The following is a 26,567-nucleotide window of genomic DNA, read 5'->3' on the forward strand; positions in this document are numbered from 1 at the left end:
CATCCTAACATCTTAGTTATATCTAATGTACACTAAAACACATACAAGTCACCTTATAGTTTTTGTGAGATGTAGATTTTGATTTTGCCCTAAACTAGGGATCATGCATATCTATCTAGGCATTTTAGAAATTTTGAACATCCACCTAGGATGTCACTTCTTAGTAAATGTCATTGTCCTTATTTACAAGGAAACAAATATGATGTATGATGACTTATGATATACGTAAAAAAGAAATAATTTTCAAAAGAAAATATACTATTACTACATAATGTATGTATGACATGACATGGTATTTTTGTTTGTTTTTCATAATAAGCATGAATGCAAAATATGATGTCATGACATATGATGACAAACAAGGCATGACAATTAGCATAAATAAAATATACCTAGATATTCTATCTAAGTATCCTTAATCTTTAGCTAAACCTAAAATCTAATCCTAGATTGCCCATATTTTCTCAAGAAAATGTCAATTCCCAACTTGACATTTCTTTTACTCTTGATTAATTGTGTCAATTTAAATTAAGTACAATTCCTCAAATTTTGGCACATTTTACTCTTCTAAAGAGTAATCAATTTATCATTTTTATTTTCAAAGGTTAACAAAAATCTTGAAAATGTCTCCAAGTGTCAACTTTATCAATGTTGGGTTAACCACCCTACCCATTAAGATTTGACACTCTCTAAACACATCTAGGTGTAGAGAATATGCTCCTCGGAACCCAAAACCTATTGGTACTCCTTGGATGCTCTAGGTACTCACTAAGGATAATTTCCCTAGATACCTTCCTAATGACCTTTCTAAGCTTCTTAGAAGTCTTGGTCACTTTCTCTATGTCAACTCTAGGGATAACTTCCCTTGTGACCTTCTTGGTGACTTTCTTTGACTTCTTAGAAGTCTTAGTCACGTTGGTCTTGGCAAAAATACTCCTAGGGAAAACTTTCCTTGTATTTTTTACTTGATCGCTAGACGTAGGATTTGTTCCATAACTACATGGAATCCTATGATAAGAGGCTTCATCCTTCTTGGTTTTAGATTTGTATCTCAAAACTCTCCCACCATTGGATGATTCTTGTCTAATGATCCCTAGGTTATGCTTCTTTTTTTATCGTTAATAATATTTTCCATTTGTTTTAGGGTCTTTTCTAATTTATCAAGTCTTGACCTCAAGGCTTAGTTTTCCAAGCTTAAATTCTTAGATTTTGATTTTTCTTGATTTCTATGAGCATTTTTTGTTTTATGCCTATATCTAAAATCCTTAGAGTTATTGCCTAATTTGTCTACCTTCCTAGTCTTAGGTGCGGTAGTCTTAGCATGATAGGCCACATGATTTTTCTTAATTCTATCATGCTTCCTATTTTCATGATAAATAGTATTAAAATAATATAAATTTTTTCTAGCATGCTCTTTATCATGGGTCAAAGGAATAGATTCAATGAATGATACCTTGGATTTTACCTTGGAGGCTTCCTCTTGACTTGTGTTTCCTCCTTTGACTTTGGTCGGCTTCTTCCCTTTAGGACATTGACTTCTATAATCTCCTCTTTGATTGCAAAAGAAGCACACAATGTGTTCCTTGCCCTTGCGTTCCACGGGACCGACTCTCTTGGGCTTCTCCTTGCCCTTAGGTGCCACTTGGCCCTTCTTCTTGGCCAATTTTGGACACTTGCTTTTATAGTGTCCTCTTTCGCTACACTCAAAACAAATAATGTGATTTTTATTATTTAAACTTGAAATTGTTATACCTTTGCGTGTAGGGGTGACACATGATCCTCCATTTGATTTTTCTTGATTTGTGGAGGTAGCACCATCTTCTTCTTCTTCATTTGACCCGGAAGTGGAAACCTCTTCTTGCTCCGGTGTCAATACATGATGCTCCCCCTCAATCCAAGAGGTGGAGACTTCTTCATCTTCATCCTCTTGCTCATTGAACAAGGAGTATGCTCTCTCTTTACCTTTTTTATTACATTCTATTGAGGATGAAACTTCTTGGACTTCTTCTTCGAAAATTGAGTATCTCTCAACTTCGGAGTCTTCTTCCTCTTGGTCTTGCTCTAATGAGTCACCCTCTTTGGATTTCTCTTGATTTGGTGCAGTGGAGGGTTCTTCATGAAGCTTGGCCAATTTGCTCCATAGTTCATTTGCATCCTTGTATTCTCTAATTTTGCAAATGATTATGTTTGGCAATAGACTAACCAATAATTTGGTTAACTTGTCATTCGCCTCGCACCTTTGAATTTGCTCCTTGCTCCATTTTCTTTTCTTGAGAATTTTGCCCTTTGAATCTTTTGGGGCTTCAAAGCCTTCTATTAGAACAAACCATTACTCTATCTCTATCATGAGGAAATTTTCAATTCTTAATTTCTAAGAATCGAAGTTTGTCATTGATGTGAATGGTGGAGATATTAGAGTGTATACTAAAAGCTTAGCTTTTGTAAACATTTATTTTTGAAATAAAAAAATCACATTGGTCAAATGTCTACATTTATTTGTTAAGTGTAGTTGTTCAATTAATTTATATTGTAGATAATATAGTGTGTGGTGTCACATACAGAAGATTATGTTATCAGTTCTTTATAAATTATAAACAGTTGCTCATGACTAAGATAGAAAGGAACAAACCGTTGGAATAGTCGTAGTATAATTAAGTATTAGTTTATCTTGACTAATAAATTACACTGATACACTCTAAGTGTATTGAGTAGGACCATTTTAGGTAAGTTCTTTTTATACTGACTTAATAAAAGAACTATACCTTTGTTATTATGGAAGTGTGTGCTCTTAATCCTAATATAATAACAAGACATATATTTAATATTTATTTCTTTAACTTATCAAAGGGTGAGATTTAGCTCGATAAATCAATAAGCCCGATAAGTTGGGAAATAATATTACTTATAGTGTGTGTTGTTGATTATAAAAGAAATCTGTGTCCTAGTTGTCTAGGTTGAGAATGTCCCTAAGAGGAGCTCATAAGGATTGTTTTGTTAAACCCTGCAGGTGGACTTAGTCCGACATGACAATAAAGTTGAGTGGTACTACTCTTGGAGCTAGATATTAATTAAGTGAGTTGTCAGTAACTTACTTAATTAGTGGACATTCGTTATCTTAAACACAGGGAGACTAACACACTCATGATAAGAATGAGTACATAATGTAATTTGGAATTGACGTGGTAGTGCAATAATAACTCTTTAGTGGAATGAGTTATTATTGATGAACTTGAGTTGTGTGTTCGGGGCGAACACGGGATACTCAAGCTCATCGGAAGGTCAAAACCAATTTCTCCTCTAGGTCCTTGTCGTAGCCTCAATAAAGCCTCAAATCCACTCAAGGAAAAGTCCATCTTGATGTTCAAGAGAGGGTCGGCCCAAGGCTTGGTGACCAAGTCAAGGGACGGCTGTTGGTGCGGTTAGCACTAACGATTTAACCCAGGTTTTGATGAATGACAAATCAGGTTAAGTTAGTTTGTTTTTGTCTGACACTTTGATCGAGTGTGCAGGAGAAGTCCAAGCGGGTCGACGGGCTGACCGGACGCTTGGCGAGAAGTCCAGCTAGGTCGACGGGCTGACCGGACGCTTGGCGAGAAGTCCAGCTAGGTCGACGGGCTGACCGGATAGCTGGCGAGAAGTCCAAGCGGGTCGACGGGCTGACTGGACGCTTGGCAAGAAGTCCAGCTAGGTCGACGGGCTGACCGGATAGCTGGCAAGAAGTCCAGACGGGTCGAAGGGCTGACCGGACGTCTGGCAGGTAAGTGAGGTAAGTCACTGGAGGGGAGTGACTGCGAGGACGCGTTCCCGGGAAGGGAACATTAGGCGTCGATCTGGCTTAGAACCATTTCGGATGTCTAAGTCGAAATCGTGACTAGATTCCGGTCTCGGAAAGACGGAATCTAAGTCATACTACTTGTGCTAATTCCTACTATGATAAAATGTGCTAACAATCTGTTTTGCAGGATATATATTGTCTCGGACTAACTTTGTTTTGCAGGAAAAAGGAGATTTCTGGAACAAGGTGGTCCGGGCTCCTGGAGGGGATCCGGGCGCCCGGAGGTCCGAGCGCCCGGAAGGGATCCGGGCGCCCGGAAGGTAAATTCTATCCAGCCAAGTCGTCGCCACGTGGAGCATCTCGGTTTGAGCAGCTACGTCACATTCCAGGCGCCCGGAAGGAATCCAGGCGCCCGGAGCAGCATATAAAAGAAGCCCCAGGCAGGAGCTTCAGAATCAATAATTAATCTGAGAACTCTTCTACTGCTGGTCTTGCTGCTCGACGTTCAGTGCGACGCCAACAACGCTCCGACAAAGTGCTCCTTCGGTTTTTATTTAATTTCCTTGTCGGTATTGCTTTATTTTCACTAGCATTTCCTGTATTCATTCTGTAATCATATTTCGACTTGTTAGTGATTGCCCAACGAAAGTGGTCAAGGACCACGGGCCTTCGAGTAGGAGTCGTCACAGGCTCCGAACGAAGTAAAAAATATTTGTGTCTATTTTACTTTTCCGCTGCGTTTATACTCTAAAATTTCTAATCGATATTCACCCCCCCTCTATCGAATCTAACGGTCCTACAAGTGGTATCAGAGCAGGTACCGCTCTGATTTGGTGCAACCACCAGTCAGGCAAAGGGGGTACGCCTTTCGTTTTTTCCCTCCAAAATTATTTTTGAAAATTACATCGCCATCTCTTCACCATTGCTTAGTATTGACAAGATATTACATTTTCAAAATTTTGAAATAATATTTTTTTATTAATATTTTAATAATATTTTATTAGTTTTTTTTGAAAATAGTGAAATATTATTTTCTTTCAGCACTGCTAATCCAAGACCAAGTCTTGGGATCTTTTGTTTGTTTCTTTGTGTGCAAGAAATTATGACTCTTCTAGAAGGACGGAACCCCTGCGAACCACCACCATATGATCATGAAGACTTCAACTACTGGAAGCGATTAATGGAATGCTTCTTAGGAAGCGTAGACATCGATTATATGTTAATTTTGAGGAAACCTTCTCAAAACTCGGAACTGAACAAAAAGGTAAGTAACATTATTTGTAATGTTTTACCTAACAATATTTTATGCAGATTAGAAAAGTACAAGAATGCATATGAGCTGTGGACCCAGTTGATCAAGCTTCACGAGACGCCGATGGAGCTAGAAGATCAAGTTAAAGTCAAATATGGGCTCGAGTCAAATCCAATGGAGAAGCCTACTGAATTAGGGGTTGCGCTCAAGGTGAGTAATATTTACCAAAATACCCCTGCTAATAGTAGCTTAAATAATCAGCATGATAATAAGTATGAAATTAGTCCAAGTCTGATGCATGATAATCTAGATTTAAATTATTTAAATTCAAAATCACAAAATAATCTAGACTCTGATCAAGTCAATCAAGACTCTGATCAATTTGACATCAACCTTGACTTGGTCAAACAGAACAATGACCAAATCAATTCAAATAATTTAATTAATTCAGAAAACTTAAAATTAGGTGAGCATTTAGACATAAATAAGTCAAACATTAAAATAAATTTGAATTTAAATGCTAAAAATGAGAAAATGGATAAAATCAATAAATACCTTGATAAAATATTTAATAATCAAGATAAAATCAGTCTAGAAAATGCTATCCAAAACCAAGATAAGTTAATTAATAAAAAATTAAACTTTAAAGATAAAACTAATCTAATAAATTCAATTAACCATATCAATTTAAAAGGCAAAGAAAATATAAGGATAAAATCAAACACTTTGATAAAATCAAAACTGAATTTAACAAACTTAAAATTTAATGTTAAAGATAACATATTAAACAAAAATAATCTAGAAATTTCAAAATTAACAATTAATAAAAAGTTAAAAGATAAACCGTTAAGAAAATATAATTCAAACAGTTTAGTTAATTCAAATTTAAAAATAAATAAAAACTTTAAAAATAAGCTATTAAAGAAAGATAATTCAATTAACTCAATAAAATTGAAATTGAAATGGAAAGAAAATTCAAATATTAAAAACACTCTCTTAAAGAAAGATAATTTGACTAATTTAATTAATTCAAAATTAAAAACTTAAATTTAAATTATAAATTTTAACCAAAACTTAACTATAATAAACCCAGAACTAAAAACTAAATTAATAGCCAATAATTCAGGGGGAGGCTTCAGAATAGCTGGCACCTCCAAAACTAACCTACCCGAAAGGGTAACCCAAACCAACCTACCTGACAGGGTAATTAGGATTAGTTAAAGAGGGTTCAAGTTTAACTTGAAAATGGTACTGGTGAAGTTTTGGATGATAGTACGTTAGGGAAGCTTAGTCTATGCATGTCTAGGAAGATATGGCTTCGACTTGGTGCATCTGGCTAAGTGGAACTGACCGAAGCTACCCTTAATGAATCCTAACCGGTTAGACCAAGGTTTAGTACTAAGCTTCGTGGATAGGACTATTCGGAAAACCTCGAAGGGTTGGTTACTTCTAAAGATGTCCAGGTGACTCACCAAGCTCACAAGTTTATCCGAAAAATGCCTATTTGTTGAGACCAAAGCTAAACCTGAATCTAACACAAGTTAAACCAAACTCTGTAATTAAATCTACTTCATCTTACAAAATTATAGGATTCCCTGATTGATAATGTAGATCGGGTGAGATGAATAAGGATTAAATTAATTAATTTTCAAATCAAATTAAAATTAATTAAAATTAAATTTCGAATTTCAAATTGAATTTCAAATTAAAATTAAATTTCGAATTAATTAAAAATTAAATTTTGAATTAAAACTAAATTATTTTTTGAAAATTAAATTAACTTTAAAAATTATTTTAAAAATGAAATTAACTACAAAAATTCTTTTAAAAATTATTTTAAAACATTTTCAAAATTATTTTAAAAAACTCTTTTAAAAATCATTTTAAATACTTTAAAAATTATTTTAAAAACTCTTTTAAAGATCATTTTAAAAACTTTAAAAAAAAAATTTTAAAACCATTTAAAAATTATTTTAAAAACTCTTCTAAAAATCAATTTAAAAACTTTAAAAATTCCTTTAAAAATTAGTTTTAAAACATTTTAAAAATCATTTTAAAAACTCTCTTAAAAAGCATTTTAAAAATTCTTTTAAAAATTCTTTTAAAACATTTTAAAAATTATTTAAAAGTCATTTTCAAAATTTTCAAAATTCTTTTAAAACATTTTAAAAAATTATTTAAAAGTCATTTTCAAAATTTTAAAAATTCTTTTAAAACATTTTTAAAAACTATTTTAAAAACTCTTTTAAAAGTCATTTTCAAAATTTTAAAAAATTCTTTTAAAACATTTTAAAAATTATTTAAAAGTCATTTTCAAAACTTTAAAAATTTTTTTAAAACATTTTAAAAATTATTTTAAAAACTCTTTTAAAAGTCATTTTCAAAATTTTAAAAATTCTTTTAAAACATTTTAAAAATTATTTTAAAAACTCTTTTAAAAGTCAGTTTCAAAACTTTAAAAATTCTTTTAAAAATTATTTTAAAAACTCTCTTAAAAATCATTTTCAAAACTTTAAAAAATTCGATCTTTTAAAAATCTTTTAAAAATTATTTTAAAAACTCTCTTAAAAATAATTTTCAAAACTTTAAAAATTCTTTTAAAAATTATTTTAAAATATTTTAAAAATTATTTTAAAAACTCTTTTAAAAATCTTTTAAAAACCATTTAAAACTTCTTTTAACCATTGTAATTTTTTTTAAAAAAAAAAAATATTCTTAAACTTTAAAAAGTATTATTTAGATTTTAAACTTTTTTTTCTTAAACATTATTTTTCTTAAAATTATTTTAAAACTTAATTTAACCTAACTGAATATTAAAACTTAAATTAAAACTTAATATTGAAATTACAATTAAAATTTAAAAAATTTAACTTAAACTTAAAACTTAAACCTAAATTAATCACTAATATTAATTTAAATCTGAAATCAAAACTGAATTGAACGTATGTTAATTGTCATTAAATAATTATAAAAATCATTTTAAAATCCTTTTAAACACTATTTTAGAAATCCTATTAGAAATCCCTTAAAAATAATAATAATAATAATTCTTTTAAATCCATTTAAAACTTAAATTTAAGACTTAATATAACTTAGAATTAAAACTTTAAATTCATACCTAAGATAAAACTTAAAACTAAAATTTTGACTTTAAACTTAATCAAGTAATTAATAAGTAAATAACTAATTCTTTAAATCTAACCTTATTTGAGAACTAAGCTTGATTTGATTAGAACCTAAGTTTAATCTTATTAAAAATATTAAAATTACTCTAAGTCATTTTTCTTAATCAACCTTTAAAATATTAATTATTTTTATTAAAACATAATTAAAGTTTGACTTAAATTGAACCTTACTTAACCTTGTTTAATAACGAGTTTAACTTCAAATTACCACCAACTTTAAACTAAGTCAATCCAACTTAAAAGGAAGTAAATGAAAAGTTAAATTATAACTAACACCTTCATCAATTAATACAAAATTTAGATTATAGAAAAATTTAATCAATAAATTATTAATATTGATCAATTATTGAATTAATAACAACTTATCTTACTTAACATTAAACTAAAGGTTAATTTATTTCAACTTAATCTAACATTAATTACGGTTAGTCAAATTTAAATGAATAATTTTATAAACATAATTATACAATCGTCCAAAACACTTAGGTACGAAAATAGGTTATGGTTGTAAAATTTTATATTAAGGGGAAGTAATAAATAAGGAGGATTAATAAATTAAAGGAGTATCAAATTAAGGGGGGGGTTTATTTTTTTAATTATCTCCTTAAGTGTTATTTTTTAATCTTCTCTTTAAAATCTCTCTAGAAAATTCTACCTCAATTTTAAAAAATATATATATCTACTTTGAATATTTTTAGCAAATATTTTCAAATTTTATGTCAGGTTCAGGGGGAGGAATTAATTAAAAATTTCCCTTTATATAAAATATTTTAAATTTTGTTTGAAAAATGTTTTCTTAAAAATTTCTTAAACCTACTTTTGAAAACTAACTCTTATAAAACTAAGTTGTTTTTAAGAATTGGGTTTTACTTTTTATTGAAAATTGATTTTGAAAATTAGATTTAACTTAGTTTTGAAAATTGTGGAAATTAGATTTTTCAAAACTTAAGTTTACAAACTAAGCTTCTCAAAATCATTTTCCTTAATTTTGAAAATCAAAGTTTAAAAATCAATCTTCAAAATCAACTTGCTTAAAATTGTGGAAATTTTTTAAATCAACTCAAAATTGTTTGTTTTAAATCACAAACTTTTTATCCTTTTTACTTAGTCTTTGAAAACTCAACTTTTCAAGTATTTTAAACCATGATTTTGAAACTAGTACTTTTGAACTTTAAAATTTTGATTTTTGAAAATTAGATTTAATTATTTTACTTTATCAAAGTTAGTTCTACCAAACTCCTTTGAAAACTAAAAGTAAAGTTCAAAATCAATATTTGCAAACTGAAATTTGATTTGCAAAAACTCAGTGTTGAAAATTATGAAAGTTAGATTTTTCAAACTTAAATCATTGTCAAAACTTAAGTTTTAAATTAAATCGTTTACAAACTTAGTGTTGAAAAATAAATCAGTTTTTGGAAAAATAAAATTTTCAAACTTAGTTTTGGAATTTTGGTTTTTGAAAACTTATGTTTAAAAATGAAACTATCTAAACTTACCTAGCTTTCTAAAATCTAAAAGCTAATGCTTTAAACAAATTTTCAAAAGCTTAAACTCCCCCAGATTAACTTGACATTTTTTTACTTTGTCTGAAGTCTATAATTACTTAATCCATGCTTATTTTTGATGAATGCCAAAGGGGGAGGGTTAGGTGGTTAAGTTAGGTTAAGTTAGCTGAACCAAACTGAAAATTCAAACTAACTTAAAAACCACATAAATGCATGGTTCTTGCATATGTTTTCACTAACTTAACCAAGTTGTCATTCCATCAAAAAAGGGGAGATTGTTGGTGCGGTTAGCACTAACGATTTAACCCAGGTTTTGATAAATGATAAATCAGGTTAAGTTAGTTTGTTTTTGTCTGACACTTTGATCGAGTGTGCAGGAGAAGTCCAAGCGGGTCGACGGGCTGACCGGACGCTTGGCGAGAAGTCCAGCTAGGTCGACGGGTTGACCGGATAGCTGGCGAGAAGTCCAAGCGGGTCGACGGGCTGACCGGACGCTTGACAAGAAGTCCAGCTAGGTCGACGGGCTGACCGGATAGCTGGCAAGAAGTCCAGACGACGTCTGGCAGGTAAGTGAGGTAAGTCACTGGAGGGGAGTGACTGCGAGGACGCGTTCCCGGGAAGGGAACATTAGGCGTCGATCCGGCTTAGAACCATTTCGGATGTCTAAGTCGAGATCGTGACTAGATTCCGGTCTCGGAAAGACGGAATCTAAGTCATACTACTTGTGCTAATTCCTACTATGATAAAATGTGCTAACAATCTGTTTTGCAGGATATATATTGCCTCGGACTAACTTTATTTTGCAGGAAAAAGGAGATTTCTGGAACAAGGTGGTCCGGGCGCCTGGAAGACAAATTCTATCTAGCCAAGTCGTCGCCACGTGGAGCATCTCGGTTTGAGCAGCTACGTCACATTCCAGGCGCCCGGAAGGAATCCAGGCGCCCGGAAGGAATCCAGGCGCCCGGAAGGAATCCAGGCGCCCGGAGCAGCATATAAAAGAAGCCCCAAGCAGGAGCTTCAGAATCAATAATTAATCTGAGAACTCTTCTACTGCTGGTCTTGCTGCTCGACGTTCAGTGCGACGCCAACAACGCTCCGACAAAGTGCTCCTTCGGTTTTTATTTAATTTCCTTGTCGGTATTGCTTTATTTTCACTAGCATTTCTTGTATTCATTCTGTAATCATATTTCGACTTGTTAGTGATTGCCCAACGAAAGTGGTCAAGGACCACGGGCCTTCGAGTAGGAGTCGTCACAGGCTCCGAACGAAGTAAAAAACATTTGTGTCTATTTTACTTTTCCGCTGCGTTTATACTCTAAAATTTCTAATCGATATTCACCCCCCCCCTCTATCGAATCTAACGGTCCTACAACGGCCACCATCTTCTCTTAAGGGGTCGGCCCCTTGCTTGGTGCCCAAGCAAGAAGGGGTCGGCCATATTAATTCAAAGGTGAAGGGATGTTTTGAATTTTTAAAATCTTATCTTTGTAGAAAACTACAAGTTTTAAAAGAGAATTTTTAAAATTAAAAACTTTTCTTATTTGAATTAGGCCACATGGTTTAATATAGAGAGTTTTTAAAAATTTTAAAGCTTTCCTTTTTTTAACCATCCTTATGGTTTTAAGAAAAAAGAAGAGAAGTTTTAAATTTAAATTTTTTTTATTTTTGTAACCATGTTAAAAAATAAAATTTTAGAAGAGAAGTTTTAAATTTTAAAACATGGTTTTAATTTTTAAAACTTTCCTTTTTTAACCTCCACAATAGGAAAGAGAGCTTGTAAAATTTTATAAGAGTATTTCTTCTTTTATAAAAATTATTTTTCCTCCTTGATAATGTGGCCGACCACCCTTGCTTGGTGCCCAAGCAAGGGGCCGGCCAATTAAGCCAATCAATCCATGATTGATGATTGAATCAATCAAGAAGAAAGAAAAGGAAAAATAAAAAGGAAAAAGGAAAAACAAGAGGAAGATTTTAATTTTTGTAAAAAGTCTTTTCTTATTTGCCTTGGACAAGTATTATAAAAGAAGGGGAGGAGAGACCACATGACATACCAATTCGTATTCTCTTGTTGGTGCTCCTCTTGTGGTCGGCCCTCTCCCATCTTCCTTTCCCCTTGCTCTCTTTTCCTTGGTAGTGGTGGTGGCCGGATTTTAGAGAAGGAGGAAGAAGGCTTTGGGTGGTGTTCATCTCGGAGGATCGTTGCCCACACAACGTCCAAGGCGAGGTGAGGAATATGACAGAAGATCTCGAGGTCATTAGCTTACAAAGAAGAGGTATAACTAGTAATTTTCTTCCGCATCATGCTAATTATTTTTCTTTATAAGAATTTCAAACACAAGAGACATTAGATTCTAGTTTTTCAAGTTTGTAATTCGAGTTTGTGTTTTTTTTGTTTTTCGAATTTGTGATTCGATTATTCTTTTTGGTTAAACCTAGAGTTATATAAGGAAATTAAATATTAGCTTTCCTTAAAAGGCTTTGTCTAGGCGGTGGTGGATGCTCCCATACCCAAGAAGGTCATGTGCCTCGCCATGCAGTCCTGGAAGCTAATTTTGAAAATTAATATTTAATTGAATTTATAACATATGTTGATTTGGATCAATAGTATTAAGTTTCTCTTGCGATCCAAATCTAAATCATTAAGAACAAATAAGTTAAATTTAGAATCAATAATGTTAAGTTCCGTTTGTGATTCCTAATTTAACTTCTAAAGAACACAATATGTTGTTTAGGAAAAGTTCGACACTTGTACAAAATTTTTGTACAGTGGAACCGGTACGATCTTTCTAGGACCAACCAACAGGAGGCACCCTTATGTCGAATCCGAGTGCATCTCGGAAATCCATCTTGAAGTTGAGCCTTTGATAAAGCCTTTTACTTGTTGAAATTTGCTTCAACTTCTTCTCTCTCTAGCTCGTTGCCCTTTCCGGTGGTAATTCCGATGAAGAGCGACCTTACTCTGATACCACTTGTTAGGGTCGATTGATGCTAGAGGGGGGGTGAATAGTTCATCACACTCTGGATGCTTGCTTTGATGATGTTGTTGCAGTGGAAAACACTCAAGCAACTCTTACAATGCTAACACAGGGGATTTACTTAGTATCCACCTCAAGAAGAGGTGACTAATCCAAGGATCCGACCCTCACTCATTCATCCAATATAAAATAACTCCTTCTCAGTAACTACCGGAGGTGGAGAAGTCTCGTACAAACACTCAATACAACAAAAAGAAAAGAGAAGCTAATACAAATAAAATCTTACAAGATTTACAACGTGAAACCGAAACCCTAGCTTCTTCTTCTTGTGTGGAATGCCTCTTGACCTTGGAAGTGTAGCAACACTTTGCTTTAAGAAGCTTCAAGAACTAACGGAGAGTTGTGGAGAAACTCATGTAAGGATCAGGATCGAGCTGACGAAGAAGTATCGAAAAAATCGCTCGCCAACGACTTTAACCTGCGTAACAGTTACATCCCAATCAATCGGTTGATCGATTTAGCCTTCTTCTGTATTTCTCGCAACCGCATGAGAAAACTGGCCCCAATCGATCGGCTGATCGATTGGCGGTGCTCAATCAATCAGCTGATCAATTGGGCTGCTCTATCTGCTTGCGATAAAGACTCGCAATCGATCGACTGATCGATTGAGCTGTTGTTTGTCATAACACTATGCCCAATCGATTAGCTGATCGATTGGGCTTGGTCCAATTTGATCACTTGATCAAATTGACTAACCCTATCTCACTCTAGTTAAGTCTAGAGCTCCCAGACCCAACATCCGATCAATCGTGACCTGCTGGGACCCTCGTGCCTAGCATCCGGTCAACCTTGACCTGCTGGGACTTCTTCATCAAGTGTCCGATCAATCCTTTGAGCCACTTGGACTTATCTCCTCATGCCAAGTGTCTGATCAACCTTGACCCACTTGGACTTGTTGAGGTTGCAAACATAGCCCCACATTGAAAACACATGAGAAAAATCATGGGTTTATAAGAGAAAAGATATCTCCATTGGCATAAGGCCTTTTGGGTAGAGACCAAGAGCAATCCATGAGGACTTAGGCCCAAAGTAGATAATATCATACTATTGTGGAGATATCTAATTTTTTTTTGATCCTACAATTGATATCAGAGCCCGGACTGCCAAAAGGTTTAACCGCCGACTGTGCACAAGAGTTATGGTCTAGTTGAGCCATGTGAGTACGATATTGACCTCGAACAAAGAAAGTGGGGCTCCTATGTTCGGATCAAGAGGACCATACACTAGGCAAGAAGTCTTAGTTGCGGTTAGGAAAGGAAGTCCTAGTAGGTCGGATGGACCGAGGGGCAGGAAGACCTGGTGGGTCAAGGATCAGACGTAGGAAGCCCGTGATCCTTTGTTTGAGGGAGGATTGTTGGAGTTGCAAATATAGTCTCACATTGAAAACACATGAGAAAGATCATGGTTTTATAAGAGAAAAGATATCTCTATTGACATGAGACCTTTTGGGTAGAGCCCAAGAGTAAAACCATGAGGACTTAGGCCCAAAGTGAACAATATTATACCATTATGGAGATATCAAATTCTTTTCGATCCTACAGGAGTTACCGTCTCATGCCAAGTGTCCGGTCCTCCATGACCCACTTAGACTTCCACCAGATGTCCGGTCACCCTTGACCCATTTGGATTTCCTCGTGCCAAGTATCTGATCAATCCTTTGACCTACTTGGACTTCCCAACACCAGGTGTCCGATCAACCTTGACCCACCTGGATCTTCACGTGCCTAGCTTCACTTACCAGGACTTTTCATCTGTCTGGCTTCACTAATCAGGCCACTTTCCATCTGTCTGGCTTCACTCACCAGGACTTTCACCTAGCTCCACTCACTAGGATTTTCCCACTACCCGGCTTAACTCACCGGGATTTTCACCTGTCTAGCTTCACTCACTAGGTCTTTCACCTGCTTTACTCACCAGAATTTTCCAACTGTCTAACTTTACTCACTAGGTCTTTCACCTGGCTTCACTCATCAGGATATTCCAACTGCTTAGCTTCACTCACTAGGTCTTTTACTTGGCTTCACTCATCCAGATTTCCAACTGTCTGGCTTCACTCACCGGGACTTCCCGTTGCCTAACCTCCAATTATGACTTTTTCAGTCAAGTATCCGGTCAACTCTTTGACCTACTTGACTTTTCTTCACATCAGATTGACCAAATCTTGATCAGAGAAGAATTGCTCCAACAATCTTCCCAATCAGACGATTATTCCTGCAATGCCCATATATTATCAAACATCGAAACCTAAATATCAAAATTCAAATTTGAGTCAACTCAAACTTAACTAACCTGATCAACCTGATCCAAAGAATATTGTACCAATAATTAATATTACAAATAAAAATCAATCCATAATGTAAGAAACCATATAGAAGCAAGGGTTCTTGAATCTCAATCCTTCCACTTATAAAGAGTAAAAGAACAACAACTCGCAACTCCTCCCATCCTATTACAACTTATGGGATAGTGATTCTTCTCTATCCCACTCTAAATAAATATGAATAAATTAATAAAATTTATTTCACTTTTAGAATTAGTTTTTTTTAAGAAGCTCAATAAAATTTAAAATCTACTTTCTAATATTTTAAATCATTATTATCTGACATGTGCAATATATTAATATTAATAATATTATTGGTCCATCAAATATCTTCTATTAAGCGAACTAATAATATTAATAGGCAGGTGGAATCCGTAAATTATGAACAAAGATGATCCATCAAATTTAATTGGTAAGTATGATGAATCCTACTCGATAAATAGATGGGATCCATCAAATTTAATCAATTTATACTATGTACCAAGGATCCGTTCGCATTAATAGGGGGTTGGATTTTTTGGACTGTTTTTTACCATTTAGGAGATGGTCATTTTGTAGGTATTAATGGGATGGACGCCCTATTAATAGGTGGAGAGTCAAAATGATAATAATTCGAAAACACTCATAGGTATTTTGGCAATTTTAAACTTTATGAACATTTAGAAAAGAGAATAAATAACCTTTAGTGGGCAAAATGAAATTTATCCAAACCGGACTGAAAATCCAAAATAAAACAAACCCAACCGGTTGAATTCAAGGACAGCAGGGGGAAGCCGTTCCATTTGAACCGAGACACAGCCCACCTCCCGACAGATTGTCTCTAACTCCACCACCTGTTTCTCTTTCTAGGTTTCGACGGCCGCCGACCGACGAACCTCCGCCGGCGTAATGGATACCATGGGGGACTTGACGGCAGCTCTCGACGCTTCTCCCACCTCCGATCCGACTTCAAAGAGTGCTATGGCCAACGACGCCTCCCGAATGGCCGAGGTGAAGGCGTGGTTGCTTTGCCAGTTCGAGGCAGCGGGGAGAAACGTTCCGGCCTTCGAGTTCACGCCTCGCGTCGTCGCTCACCTACACTCCATGGCCTCTCTCTCCCAGGTGCGGTCCCGCGCCGCATCCATCGTGGCGGACGATCTCCGCCTCAAGGCCTCCGAGTACCGCGCTGAGGCTGTCCGGATCCGCGAGATCCTCGAACGCGTAGGCCTCTCGCGGGAGCAGCTCTCTCCTGGAGCAATTGGATCTGCTCAAATCGTCGCTGGTGTCGCTAACCTGCTAAACATACGGGACACAGAGATGAGTAGGTGCGGTTAGGGTTTAGTTATGCTCTTTTTCGCATCAAAATGAACGCCTTTATGGGTTTTTGTGTTCTTCAGCTTTATTCACTAAATAAGATGGAAATCGGTGTAGTTTCCTTGTGGCTATGGGCGACCTCTCTTTGAGGAAAGCGGATGTGGAGGAGAGGAGAGCAAAGGTGCAGAAGGAGTCCAAGGTTCTTCTTGAGTACACTAGGAAAGCCATTGCAAAGCTCAATGATCTTAAGAAGTAAGATTATTTTTTTTTTCTTTTCTTCATTTTTTTGTTTCTTGAGTTTAAGATATTAATACGTTTTTCAGTTGAATTAACCGTGTTCTTTTACAGCTTATTTGGAACCAATTCTCACAAGAATAGAATTCTCATTCTCCAAGAGAAAAGAATTCTCAAGAATTTAAGCGATTTTTTTTTCTTCGTTTAGAGGAAAGGAATTATATTTTTTCCCAACCACTTCACAAAGTTCCGTTAGTATACTCCTTTCAGTAAATATAATAAGTAGATATGGAAAGTAATATTGCAAAGAGGGAGTGGCTGAGATTTGTATATCCTGGATTTTTAACTCTTGAAATTCTAATGCTAAAATATTTATCATTCTAAACAAAGGTTCATTTAATATATATATATATATATATATATATATATATATATAACCATGGTGCCTGCTTGTGTTCTCAATTAAACTTTTTAACTCCATAGTGAAGCAAATCCAATTCACTTTTAGTATTGAGTTTTTCCAATATAAAGTAGATCGACCAAGAATGATTATGTCAGTGTGACTAGAAACATAGCATATATGATTATTTTTTTCAGTGTAAGTTCAATAAATTTCTGTACTCTCCATTATGTACTAAATTTGCTGTCCAACATGGAATTTCGGAATTGGAAATCTTTTGAGTTTTAGTTAACTGTATGTTGTTTTATTCTTATCCGTATTCCTTTTTTGGTTCATAATGTTGCCTGTTCAATTTGTCAATTACAATATAAACATATATACTTAGTTTCCCTTGAATAATTACATCTTGTTTATGTAGATAAAAAACTATTGAATCAAATGTAATCTCTTTATCCTATTAATTTGCAGAACACTTGCAAAGTTTGAAAATGAAGTAGGAATGCATGAAGCTCAGATGCTACAATGGCAGACAAATTTAGCCATTTTGGATTCAAAGGAGCGACAATATATGCTTCAACTCAATAACTACAAGGTACGAATCAATATTAAGATCTTACATATTGGCATACTGAGTGCAAGGTGACAAGGTCACTGCGATATTAGGTGTTTCCGTCTCAGTTTCTTTCTAGCAGGCTGAATTTTAAAATTTTGAAACATATTAGATAAACAAGATTATTTTCCAAGCCCCAAAAAATCTGGCATAAAGAAAAATAAATTAGCTGGAGTTGAAAATCCAAGTCCTTACCTTTACTAGTGCTTTTACTGCTAATTTTTTTTACTGGTGACATTTGTCTATTTCATTTTGTATCCACTGGATCATGTTGGGAGATTTTCTGTGTTTCTTGGGTTTTGTTTCTGTGGAAAGGAAAAAAGAAAGATAAAGGGTGAAACAAAAGGAAATACTCATCTTATTTGGATATAGTAAAACACACTGGGGATTCACTCCGCAATCAAGAAAAATTTCTTTCTTTTTCCTTTTCCTTTTTTGTTTTCCTCTTGACTTCCTTCGTCATGCTTTGTTCCAACACTATCTACAAGAGTTCACAGGAACTTTTTCCTCATTTCCTCAACTTAAATCACTTATTTTCTCTGTTCTTCCTCTCCAAGTAAAAGAGCATAAGATACTCAAGAGTACATGGATAAAACATTATTCATGTTTCAACTATACTAATGATGGATGATTATGCAACATGCAATTAGCTATATATGAATTCACCACTGGCAGAGATTTGTACTAATCATCCACGATATGCTTAAGAGATACAGGAATTGATCCAATGTGTTAGCAGGATTTTTTTTATGTGTATATGTAGTAGTTTGATAATCCTCATTATGCTACAGACATGTACTCTGAGCCTAACACATGGATAAGGACATGATTTGGAGCTCAATGGTCTTTGTCTCTAAGTAGGTAACTTTTACTAAGTGAGAAGAGGTTGAATCTGATCACAAACATAGTATGTTGTGGTTTGAGTTGCTTCAGAGGACCTGCAGCATCATTAAACTCATTTCCTTCTTTTATGTGCTATATCTTTGCTGTTGGGGGTAAATTTCCTCTTTTCTCAACTTGCTTTCCATGGCCACTTGTTTTGAGATGGTCTAAAAGTTACAGTTGTTGCTGCCACTAGAGATATAATATCTGACTGGAGGAATCTTTCCTTTTATATTTGGTATCTGCCCTTTCTTCTGTTCCTTTTATTTGTTTATTTATTAGTGATAGAGTTTTACTCGTAGGTCACTTGGATTGGTTATATTTTGCTGAAACAACTTATTCTCATAGAACAAGACCAAAATCATACTTATTGAGCTATGTTGTGAATGATTACATAACGTTGTCTTTTTTTTTCATATATAATTTTGGTTTCTGGATGTGAAAATTGTCAATATAATAAACCACGATCTATTTTCTTTATCAATTGGGTCAGCTAATCCACATTTTTTAATGAAAATTTGGTAGTCTTTAGATGGGAGATAATGGAAACCTATCATATTGCTTACTTTCCAGTTTCATATTGAATGACTTGGCACTTAATTATGACATACAGATGTATGCACTTCTTGTAGACACTTTCTGATATGTACAAAGAAAATTATTTGAGTGCTGATCTTTACTTGTGTGTATAGATGAAATTTATACTTGAAATTCATATTTCAGTTTATGTCATGAGCAGGCGATACTTAACCGGGTTGGATATACTTCAGATATCAACCATGGTGTTTTGATGGAAATGGCTGAGCATAAGAAAGATTTAGAGAAGAAAACGAAACCCATCTTGGATACCTTGAGAAGTTACCAAGATTTACCACCTGTATGTATCATGTTTGAAACTCAGCTGTTACTTGTTTGGTCAAAACTAATAAACCCAATTATTCAGGATAAAGCTCTTGCTGCATTAGCCATTGAGGATAAGAAACGGCAATATGCTGCTGCAGAGAAATATTTAGAAGAAGTGCTGCAATCTGCTCTAACGACATCAGAAATATGACATGTATGCCAAATAGTTTCTTTAGCTCTAACATTCAAAGTATTAATTGCAGAAAGAAATTTCATTTTTTTCAGTAACAGATGGTTAAATTTGATTTGATTAGAAGTTAAAATATTGTCTAGTTTAGTGCCTGTCCAAGATTCTGAGAGAAACTTTAGTGCTGAACGTATTTGCTCTGCAATAAGAAGATTGAATTGTGATTCTGTTTACTTATGGAGGTTCCACAAAATGTTGTCCACCGGGTTTAATGATAAACTGAACCCTTACGTCACCACATAGAGCTCAACAGTGGTATATGATACACGCACACAACTCCAGTTAATTAGCATATTTTATTACGTACTGCACAAGTGATAGTTTTTAACAGTCACGAGTTAGAGATGGTAATGTGATAAGAGACGGTTGAACGATTGAAAATGCGACATTCTTATGATAGTTTAGCATAAGTATTGATATATAACAAGATCGAAATGGCGGTCAGACTTGTTAGCATCTCGTTTCTGGATTTCATCCTACAGAGGTACCATGAAAACAAATAAACAATAGGACACACAAATAGAAGCACGAAATGTGATAATTCAATCGCAAATGTTCTGGAAGATGCACATTTTTTTTTTTGTGGGAATATGCTTTAGAATGTTAGTTACATTGCCACTCATCCTTAAGGGTTTGTTTAGTTTGATGGAAATTGGGAGGATGGATTGTAGAGAGGATACATTTTTGAACCTTCCATCATTGGTACTGTTTACCAAGAAAGATATATAAAGGATGAAAAATCAAATAGACGAGAGATATCTACAGTCCATTTTGGTTTCACTTAAATTGGGTGAAAACTAAATCTCTTATCTTCATCAAAATATTTACATATAAAATAGTGTCTACCTGTAACTCTACGAAATAATACTCACCACTCTGAAATGCTAGTTGGCCTCACTAGTGCTACACTCAAGTAGTGAACCTCATCATTAGCCCCAACTCCAACCCAAATGCCAAATCTGTGACCATCCAATCTGTTTGGGCTGAGCAAGATGGATGGGACAAAAGCACTAAGTGGGTAGGGAGGTCCGAACGTGCCATGAAGGTTGGGTGGTACAAATAAATTAGTTGAATTGATTAGGTTGGATGGTACCTACGAGCAAGTTTGGTTGGATGGGTTGGGCGAGCCGGACAAACCAAGCCGGTTGTATTAGTTGATGAAGCAGTTGTACTTACAAGTCGCTTGTGTCTTATTTTATTTTTCATCCTTTATGATCCTGTCCGGAATCTGAGTCAGACGGAGGTTAGTGGAGATGGCGTTGGTGTTGACGGAGAGGCGATTTTGATGTACCCTATGTATGCACGTCGGAAAAGCGAACCCCCACGTCGAACTCTCGGGTATGTAGTATGAGAATAGGTGGTACTTAGACTCTGCACACACTCCGACAAGTACACAAAGCGTTAGAGACCAGAAACCAGAGAAAAAGTCCCCGGCGCAGCCCTCTGACGCTCAAGTCAAGTCCTTTTTCCCTGGAAGAATAGTGTACGATTAAAAAAAGAATTGTTGAAGACGAGTGCGTATGTGTGCGTACCTGGCCAAGGAAGAGGACCTCCCTTTTTATATGACGCCGCATACCTTCAGAGTTTGACAATGATGTTGGGTGTCAGGGTCTGTCGGGTGAGAGAGGATGTACGGTGACCTCCTATTGGTAGAAGGAAGGCTCCACTCTCAGGTAATAGTAGACCACTGGAATATTTTCTAGCGTATGATAGTTATTCTCTGACAAGAGGTTATGATTCCTTGACATTCTTGTCGCTTAGTCTTTACGTCCCGCCCGGGTTCAGCTACAGACAACTCGGGATAACCACTCAGAGGTACCACCAAGATTGAGCCTTGATGAAGTGGATGAGCTGTGGCGAACCGATCGGGTTTTATCTGAGACTATGGCGAGGGACTCCTTCTTCATGATGTAACTGTTGAAGAGCCGGTCGAGAGTATCAGGACCATCTACAAAGCCCGAGTTGGGGAAATTTGATCGGTTGGGAGTAGGCCAGGAACTAGTCCAGGCTTCGTCTTACGTATCAGGACTTGCCCTATCTGTGACCAACCAGGAATTATGCGGCTGATGACGCGAGACAGTGTGACTCCCACCTTCCTTGACTGTTGATTGCTACATCTTCTTGACTATTGATTGCTACGTCCCTCACGTCCCCTTGACTTTTGACCTCCTGGCCTTATCTGGCCCCTCCTTTATTACTTTATTTTTTCATTTGTTGGAATAAGCTGACCCTAAATATTCTTCTCTTTGATTGCCCACTCTATCCTGCATCATTTGCTAGATACCCCAGGCCTCTTGCATTTGTAAAGTGGCTGATATACGTCACATACTTCTTCTAGTGGCCCACCCTTAACCCACAATTATAAGATAAGTTATATCTAGCAGTCATAATTATTAACAAATTGTCACCCTGATTGTCCTTTTTTCCTGGGAATTATTCTAAGAAAAAAAAGATCTAACTATACGACAATTACCAAATCATGTCACTAGTTTTCCAAAATACCTTTTCTCTCCCTGCAGTTGTCAGCCTTCCTTGGCTTTTTGTTTGACCGGCAATTGCTCAAACAGGCAGTCGAGGTGACAGTGAAATCGTGACTGAGCTGGTCGAGCGGTCACCTGGCCACGATTTCAGGGGCAGCTCAACCACGATTTCGCTGCTAGGCCTGTCCACTGGTTGGACAGAGGGTGCAGGAAGGCAGATGACAGAGGGAAAGAATATTTTGGGAAATACCATAAGATTTGGTAATTTAGAAAATAAGGTGCGTAGTTTGAGTATTTGAAAAACTTAATGCATGGTTTAGTAAATTACCCCTGACTATATGAAACAAATTGTTTTCCCAGATTCAAGTATGGTTCAAATCCGTATCTTTATGCCAACGACCGTTCGATGGTTTTAGCACCAAAAGCAGGTGAAGCATTCATGGAGCAGTCATAGTTCAACTGGCCACGTAAGAAGCAACCTGGAGACTGAAAATATATGTTTATCCCTTTTGATTGTCTCAGACTCTCACTTTTGTGTTTGTAACTATACTTCTTCCTGTTGTTTAAATTTAATTTTTTGCCCCTTTTTTGCCCTTTATTATGGTTCGATGTAAATGCGCAGGGAAAACGTCTTTGGTACACTTTCTATCTTTTAATTCCTTTATTTTTTTAAAAAAATTATAAAATTTTTATAAGTCAATTTTGTTCCTGCATGAACTATTTCGCTGAAGTTTGGTGTTCCCATATGTTCAGAGTTCTAACAGTCGGAAGATTTCCGAGAGCTTTCAACTTTCAGTGACCAAGGCAGGTAATTGGGTCAATATTATGTGTCTCAACCTTGAAGATTCGACAAGGTAGTTGAGAAAATTTAGAGATTAGTTGGCTAGTTTTACTTAGCTCTTTGAGATTTTTATTTTTGATATGGTCATTAATTTTGCAAGTTCATAATGGATTTGTTAAAATGTTCAGTAGTTAAGCCAAAAAGAATATCAATAAGTGAATTTTGAGAGACTATTAACGACTATAATTTTTATTTTCTTATTATGGACTTAACTAAGGAATAAACATTTTATAGTTAATGAATAAGCTTGGTTTAGAGTTAACTTGAGATCTCTAAGTAAATTTAATCGAATGAAAGATTTTTTTTGAAATTAGCTGAATAGTTGAGCCGACTTGGTAGTTGATTGAACACATTCTGACTTGGTAGTTGAATGGACACATTCTGCTTGTAAATAGAAGCATTCTAATTTAATTTGAGACAATTGAATAAGAATTCAATTAGATTGAGTCAAGTAAATAATTATTTGTTAGAAATAGGTTACTCTTTATTTGGATTGAGTTAATCGAAAATGTGTTGATTATTGAGTTAATTGAAAATGTGTTGAATCAACTGAAGCAGTATTAATAGGAAAGATAGGGTACACAATAACAAGCATCCGAGTCGACTAAACTACTAGTTTAGTTGAGTGATAAGATTTGAGTTGACTAATAAGATTTTAGCTGATTGAATGAGGTTAGAGTTGACTAGGCTTTGAGTCAACTAATGTAGATTTGAGTTGACTGAACTATAACGTAACAAACTTATCCAATTGAGTCAAATAATAAATTTGAGTCGATTGAACAAGTGTACTTAACTAGTTAACTGTAAAAATAATCATTGGTAAATAAGATTTTGAGATAGTCACTTCAATTGATTAGAGAAGATTTGAGCTCACTAAGTATAAACAAAATGTGTCTGATCAACCTATCTTTTCTACTATTTTGAACACGGGGACTCCGAAGGCAACAACTCTTATATTGCAGCCTTAACGACCTAAGAAGAGCTTTAGTTGTTTTATTCTTGAAAGGTTTTTTTTTTTTTTTGTTTTTTTTGTTTTCATGTTCGTTTATTTTTTTTCTTTATGTTTAATTTACTCTTATCATTTGTAAGACTTTTTTATTTATTTATTTTTGTAGGATGTGTTTTCACCTCTAGGAAATAGATTTTCAATGTGATTATTGATCCTATGATATGATCATATGAAAAGCAATTCTTATTTACCTAGTAATTCTAAAATAGATTTATATATGAATCTTGAAATATTATTTTATATGTGTAACTTTAAAATGTCATCAAATTAGATTATAAAAGCTAATAAATTGTACCATATTGTTCTATCAAATTAATTTAAAGTGCTATTAGATTAGATTATAGGTGTTTTAAAATTATATCTCACATGCTATCAAAATTATAATATGTATATTCCATAGTTATAGGCGTTTTATGTAATTTATTTTTTAAAAAATTTGGGTAATATTGACTTTAGGATTTATGCTTAAAAGTAAAAGATTTATGTAGGTACAAGCTGTTAGAATTATGAGTTTACATTAGTTAATAAATTATACATAGACTTGCTAGCTAATAAAAAAACTTAATAAAATGATCAATTAAGTTAGATTTCTAAAATATTAAATAAATGATGGGGGCCATCTTATGCGTAGAAACTCAATAGATCGTATATCTTATACTTTATTATATAAATAGAGTTATGATTCTAGGACACAAAGATACTTCTCCTTTCTCTCTCATTTTGATACAAAAGGTGATTTTCTCTACAGCTCCCGAGGATCTAACTTGTGAATCTCCATGCCATAGATTTAGATATGTTTCTTTCTCCATTTTAAATTCTCAGTAATTCGATATGAATAATAGATTCTATCATCCCTTGATGACATATTATTTGATTTATCCCAACAAAAGAGACTTTTATGCTAGTTCTATTTCATGAATTAATACATTATGTAAAATTTAAATTTAACCAATCGAACTATATATATTAATCGTCCCAATTTAAATTATTGTGTACTAGGCTAGTCGAGTAGGTTTACGATCACCTTATTTGTACCCAAATACACATTCCATAACAACTAAAGCAACTCTGAGAGACTTTTAAGTCACAAAACCCCACTGCCCACCTCAACCATGACATTGCCATTAGGTTGATACTAATTACTGATTATAATTAACATCAAAACTAGATCAGAATCACAATCACAATCACAAGTTAGGTACTAATAATTATTATTATTATTATTATTATTATTATTATTCTTAAAAAAAACTATAGGATAGAGTGGTTATAATAGTTGACCTCACAATTATCTGATTTTGATATTATATCAAAAGTATAAGTGGAGAGCTCAGTTTAACCTAAAATATGGAGGAATACATATCACATTATCTTCATCTTCCTTTGGACGTCTATAATTCTTAGCAACTCTTCACAAGATTAATATAGCAAAAGTAATCCTAAGACAAGCAATTTAAAACACACATAAATTTTTATATATGTTCGAGAACCCTCACAAAGCTTTTATTCATGACTTGGAACAAATTTCTTGGAAGGCATTATCGACCGATTGTTTATAGCTAGGCACCAATTGATTGGAGTACTCGACTATCTAGTTGATTGGTCTCCTAAATAATACCAATTTATTTGTATACAACTCAGTTTGAGTTGACTGCCTAATTAGCTCAACCCTTAGTCATTGTCGGCCGAAGGATTATTTTAATTGATTGACATATCGACTAATAGTATAGCTCTGTCCACCTAAGTTGAGAATTATCGAACCGTCAACTGAGTATATATATTTTCTCTCAATTTTTATCTCACATATAACTATCTCCACGGTAAGAAAGAGTATTTGTGATCAAATTTCTCATCTCTCGTATGCACTTGAGCTCTTTTCTTGTATCATCCTTTAGAAGTTTTTTCGAGATGGGTCTAATGACAAACACATAAGGTGATGTCAATTTGATGCTGAGGTTATAAAATCCCTACACATGTCAAATTATATAAAAAAAATTACCCAAGAATTGAAATAACACAATTACATAAAAGAAGTATCATAACATGTAGAATAATTGGATAAGCTATAATGACATGTTTTGAGTAAAACAACAACAACTAAAGGCTGCCAAACCATGACAGATGACACGGGGATGCGGCGAGAGCGTCATCAATCGCAATCAGAATTTAGGTATTTTTTGTTGTTTGTTTAAAAAAAATGGTTACGGCGGTTGATCTCAAACATATTATTTATGATTATAAAATTAACCACTGAATATCTATACAACTCAAAAATTATTTTTAATATAAATTTATAAGATAATTATTTCTTTCTTTATTTCATTAATTAGGCTAAAGAAATTGAACCATCCAAATTAATTAGTCGATTGATCCTAATCGACTCAATTTGAGTTGATCAGGCTAGCTATATGATCTGATTGATTAAGCAAGTAGCTTAAATGGGTCAAGATGAACGACTAGGTGGAACGATTGAGTTATGTGGATTTATTAGACTCACCGGGTTGGGCATGCTAGTCAAGCTAGATGGCCTATGCTAAATTGTGCATGCTAGTCAAGTTAGATGACTTAGATCAGACTCGAGGGATTGAATAGGTCTAATGAGTTGGACATGCTGACTAATCCATCCTATTGAATTGGTCAAGTCAATTAGATTGGA

General features: G+C 34.5%; 1 protein-coding gene across 3 annotated transcripts; it reads left to right on the top strand.

Annotated features, from left to right (window-relative positions):
* Nucleotides 1-15,841: 15,841 nt before the first annotated feature.
* LOC121988372 (AUGMIN subunit 1-like) lies at nt 15,842-22,655 on the top strand. 3 transcript variants are annotated; one of them, XR_006114006.1, is made up of 7 exons: nt 15,842-16,376; nt 16,483-16,617; nt 17,468-17,591; nt 19,231-19,368; nt 19,435-19,548; nt 22,149-22,339; nt 22,422-22,655. XR_006114006.1 is itself a non-coding variant. In XM_042541746.1 (6 exons), exons 1-5 carry the CDS (start codon nt 15,961-15,963, stop codon nt 19,543-19,545), a joined length of 924 nt encoding a protein of 307 aa, XP_042397680.1. In that variant the 5' UTR covers nt 15,842-15,960; the 3' UTR covers nt 19,546-19,548; nt 22,422-22,655. The 3 variants fall into 3 exon arrangements, 2 of the variants coding, with proteins under 2 accessions (XP_042397680.1, XP_042397681.1); XM_042541746.1 differs by lacking the exon at nt 22,149-22,339; XM_042541747.1 differs by lacking the exon at nt 22,149-22,339 and having other exon boundaries at nt 16,238-16,372; nt 16,449-16,617.
* Nucleotides 22,656-26,567: the final 3,912 nt, after the last annotated feature.

Source organism: Zingiber officinale, chromosome 6B, assembly GCF_018446385.1.
Source record: "Zingiber officinale cultivar Zhangliang chromosome 6B, Zo_v1.1, whole genome shotgun sequence".
In the NCBI taxonomy this organism is placed as follows: domain Eukaryota; kingdom Viridiplantae; phylum Streptophyta; class Magnoliopsida; order Zingiberales; family Zingiberaceae; genus Zingiber; species Zingiber officinale.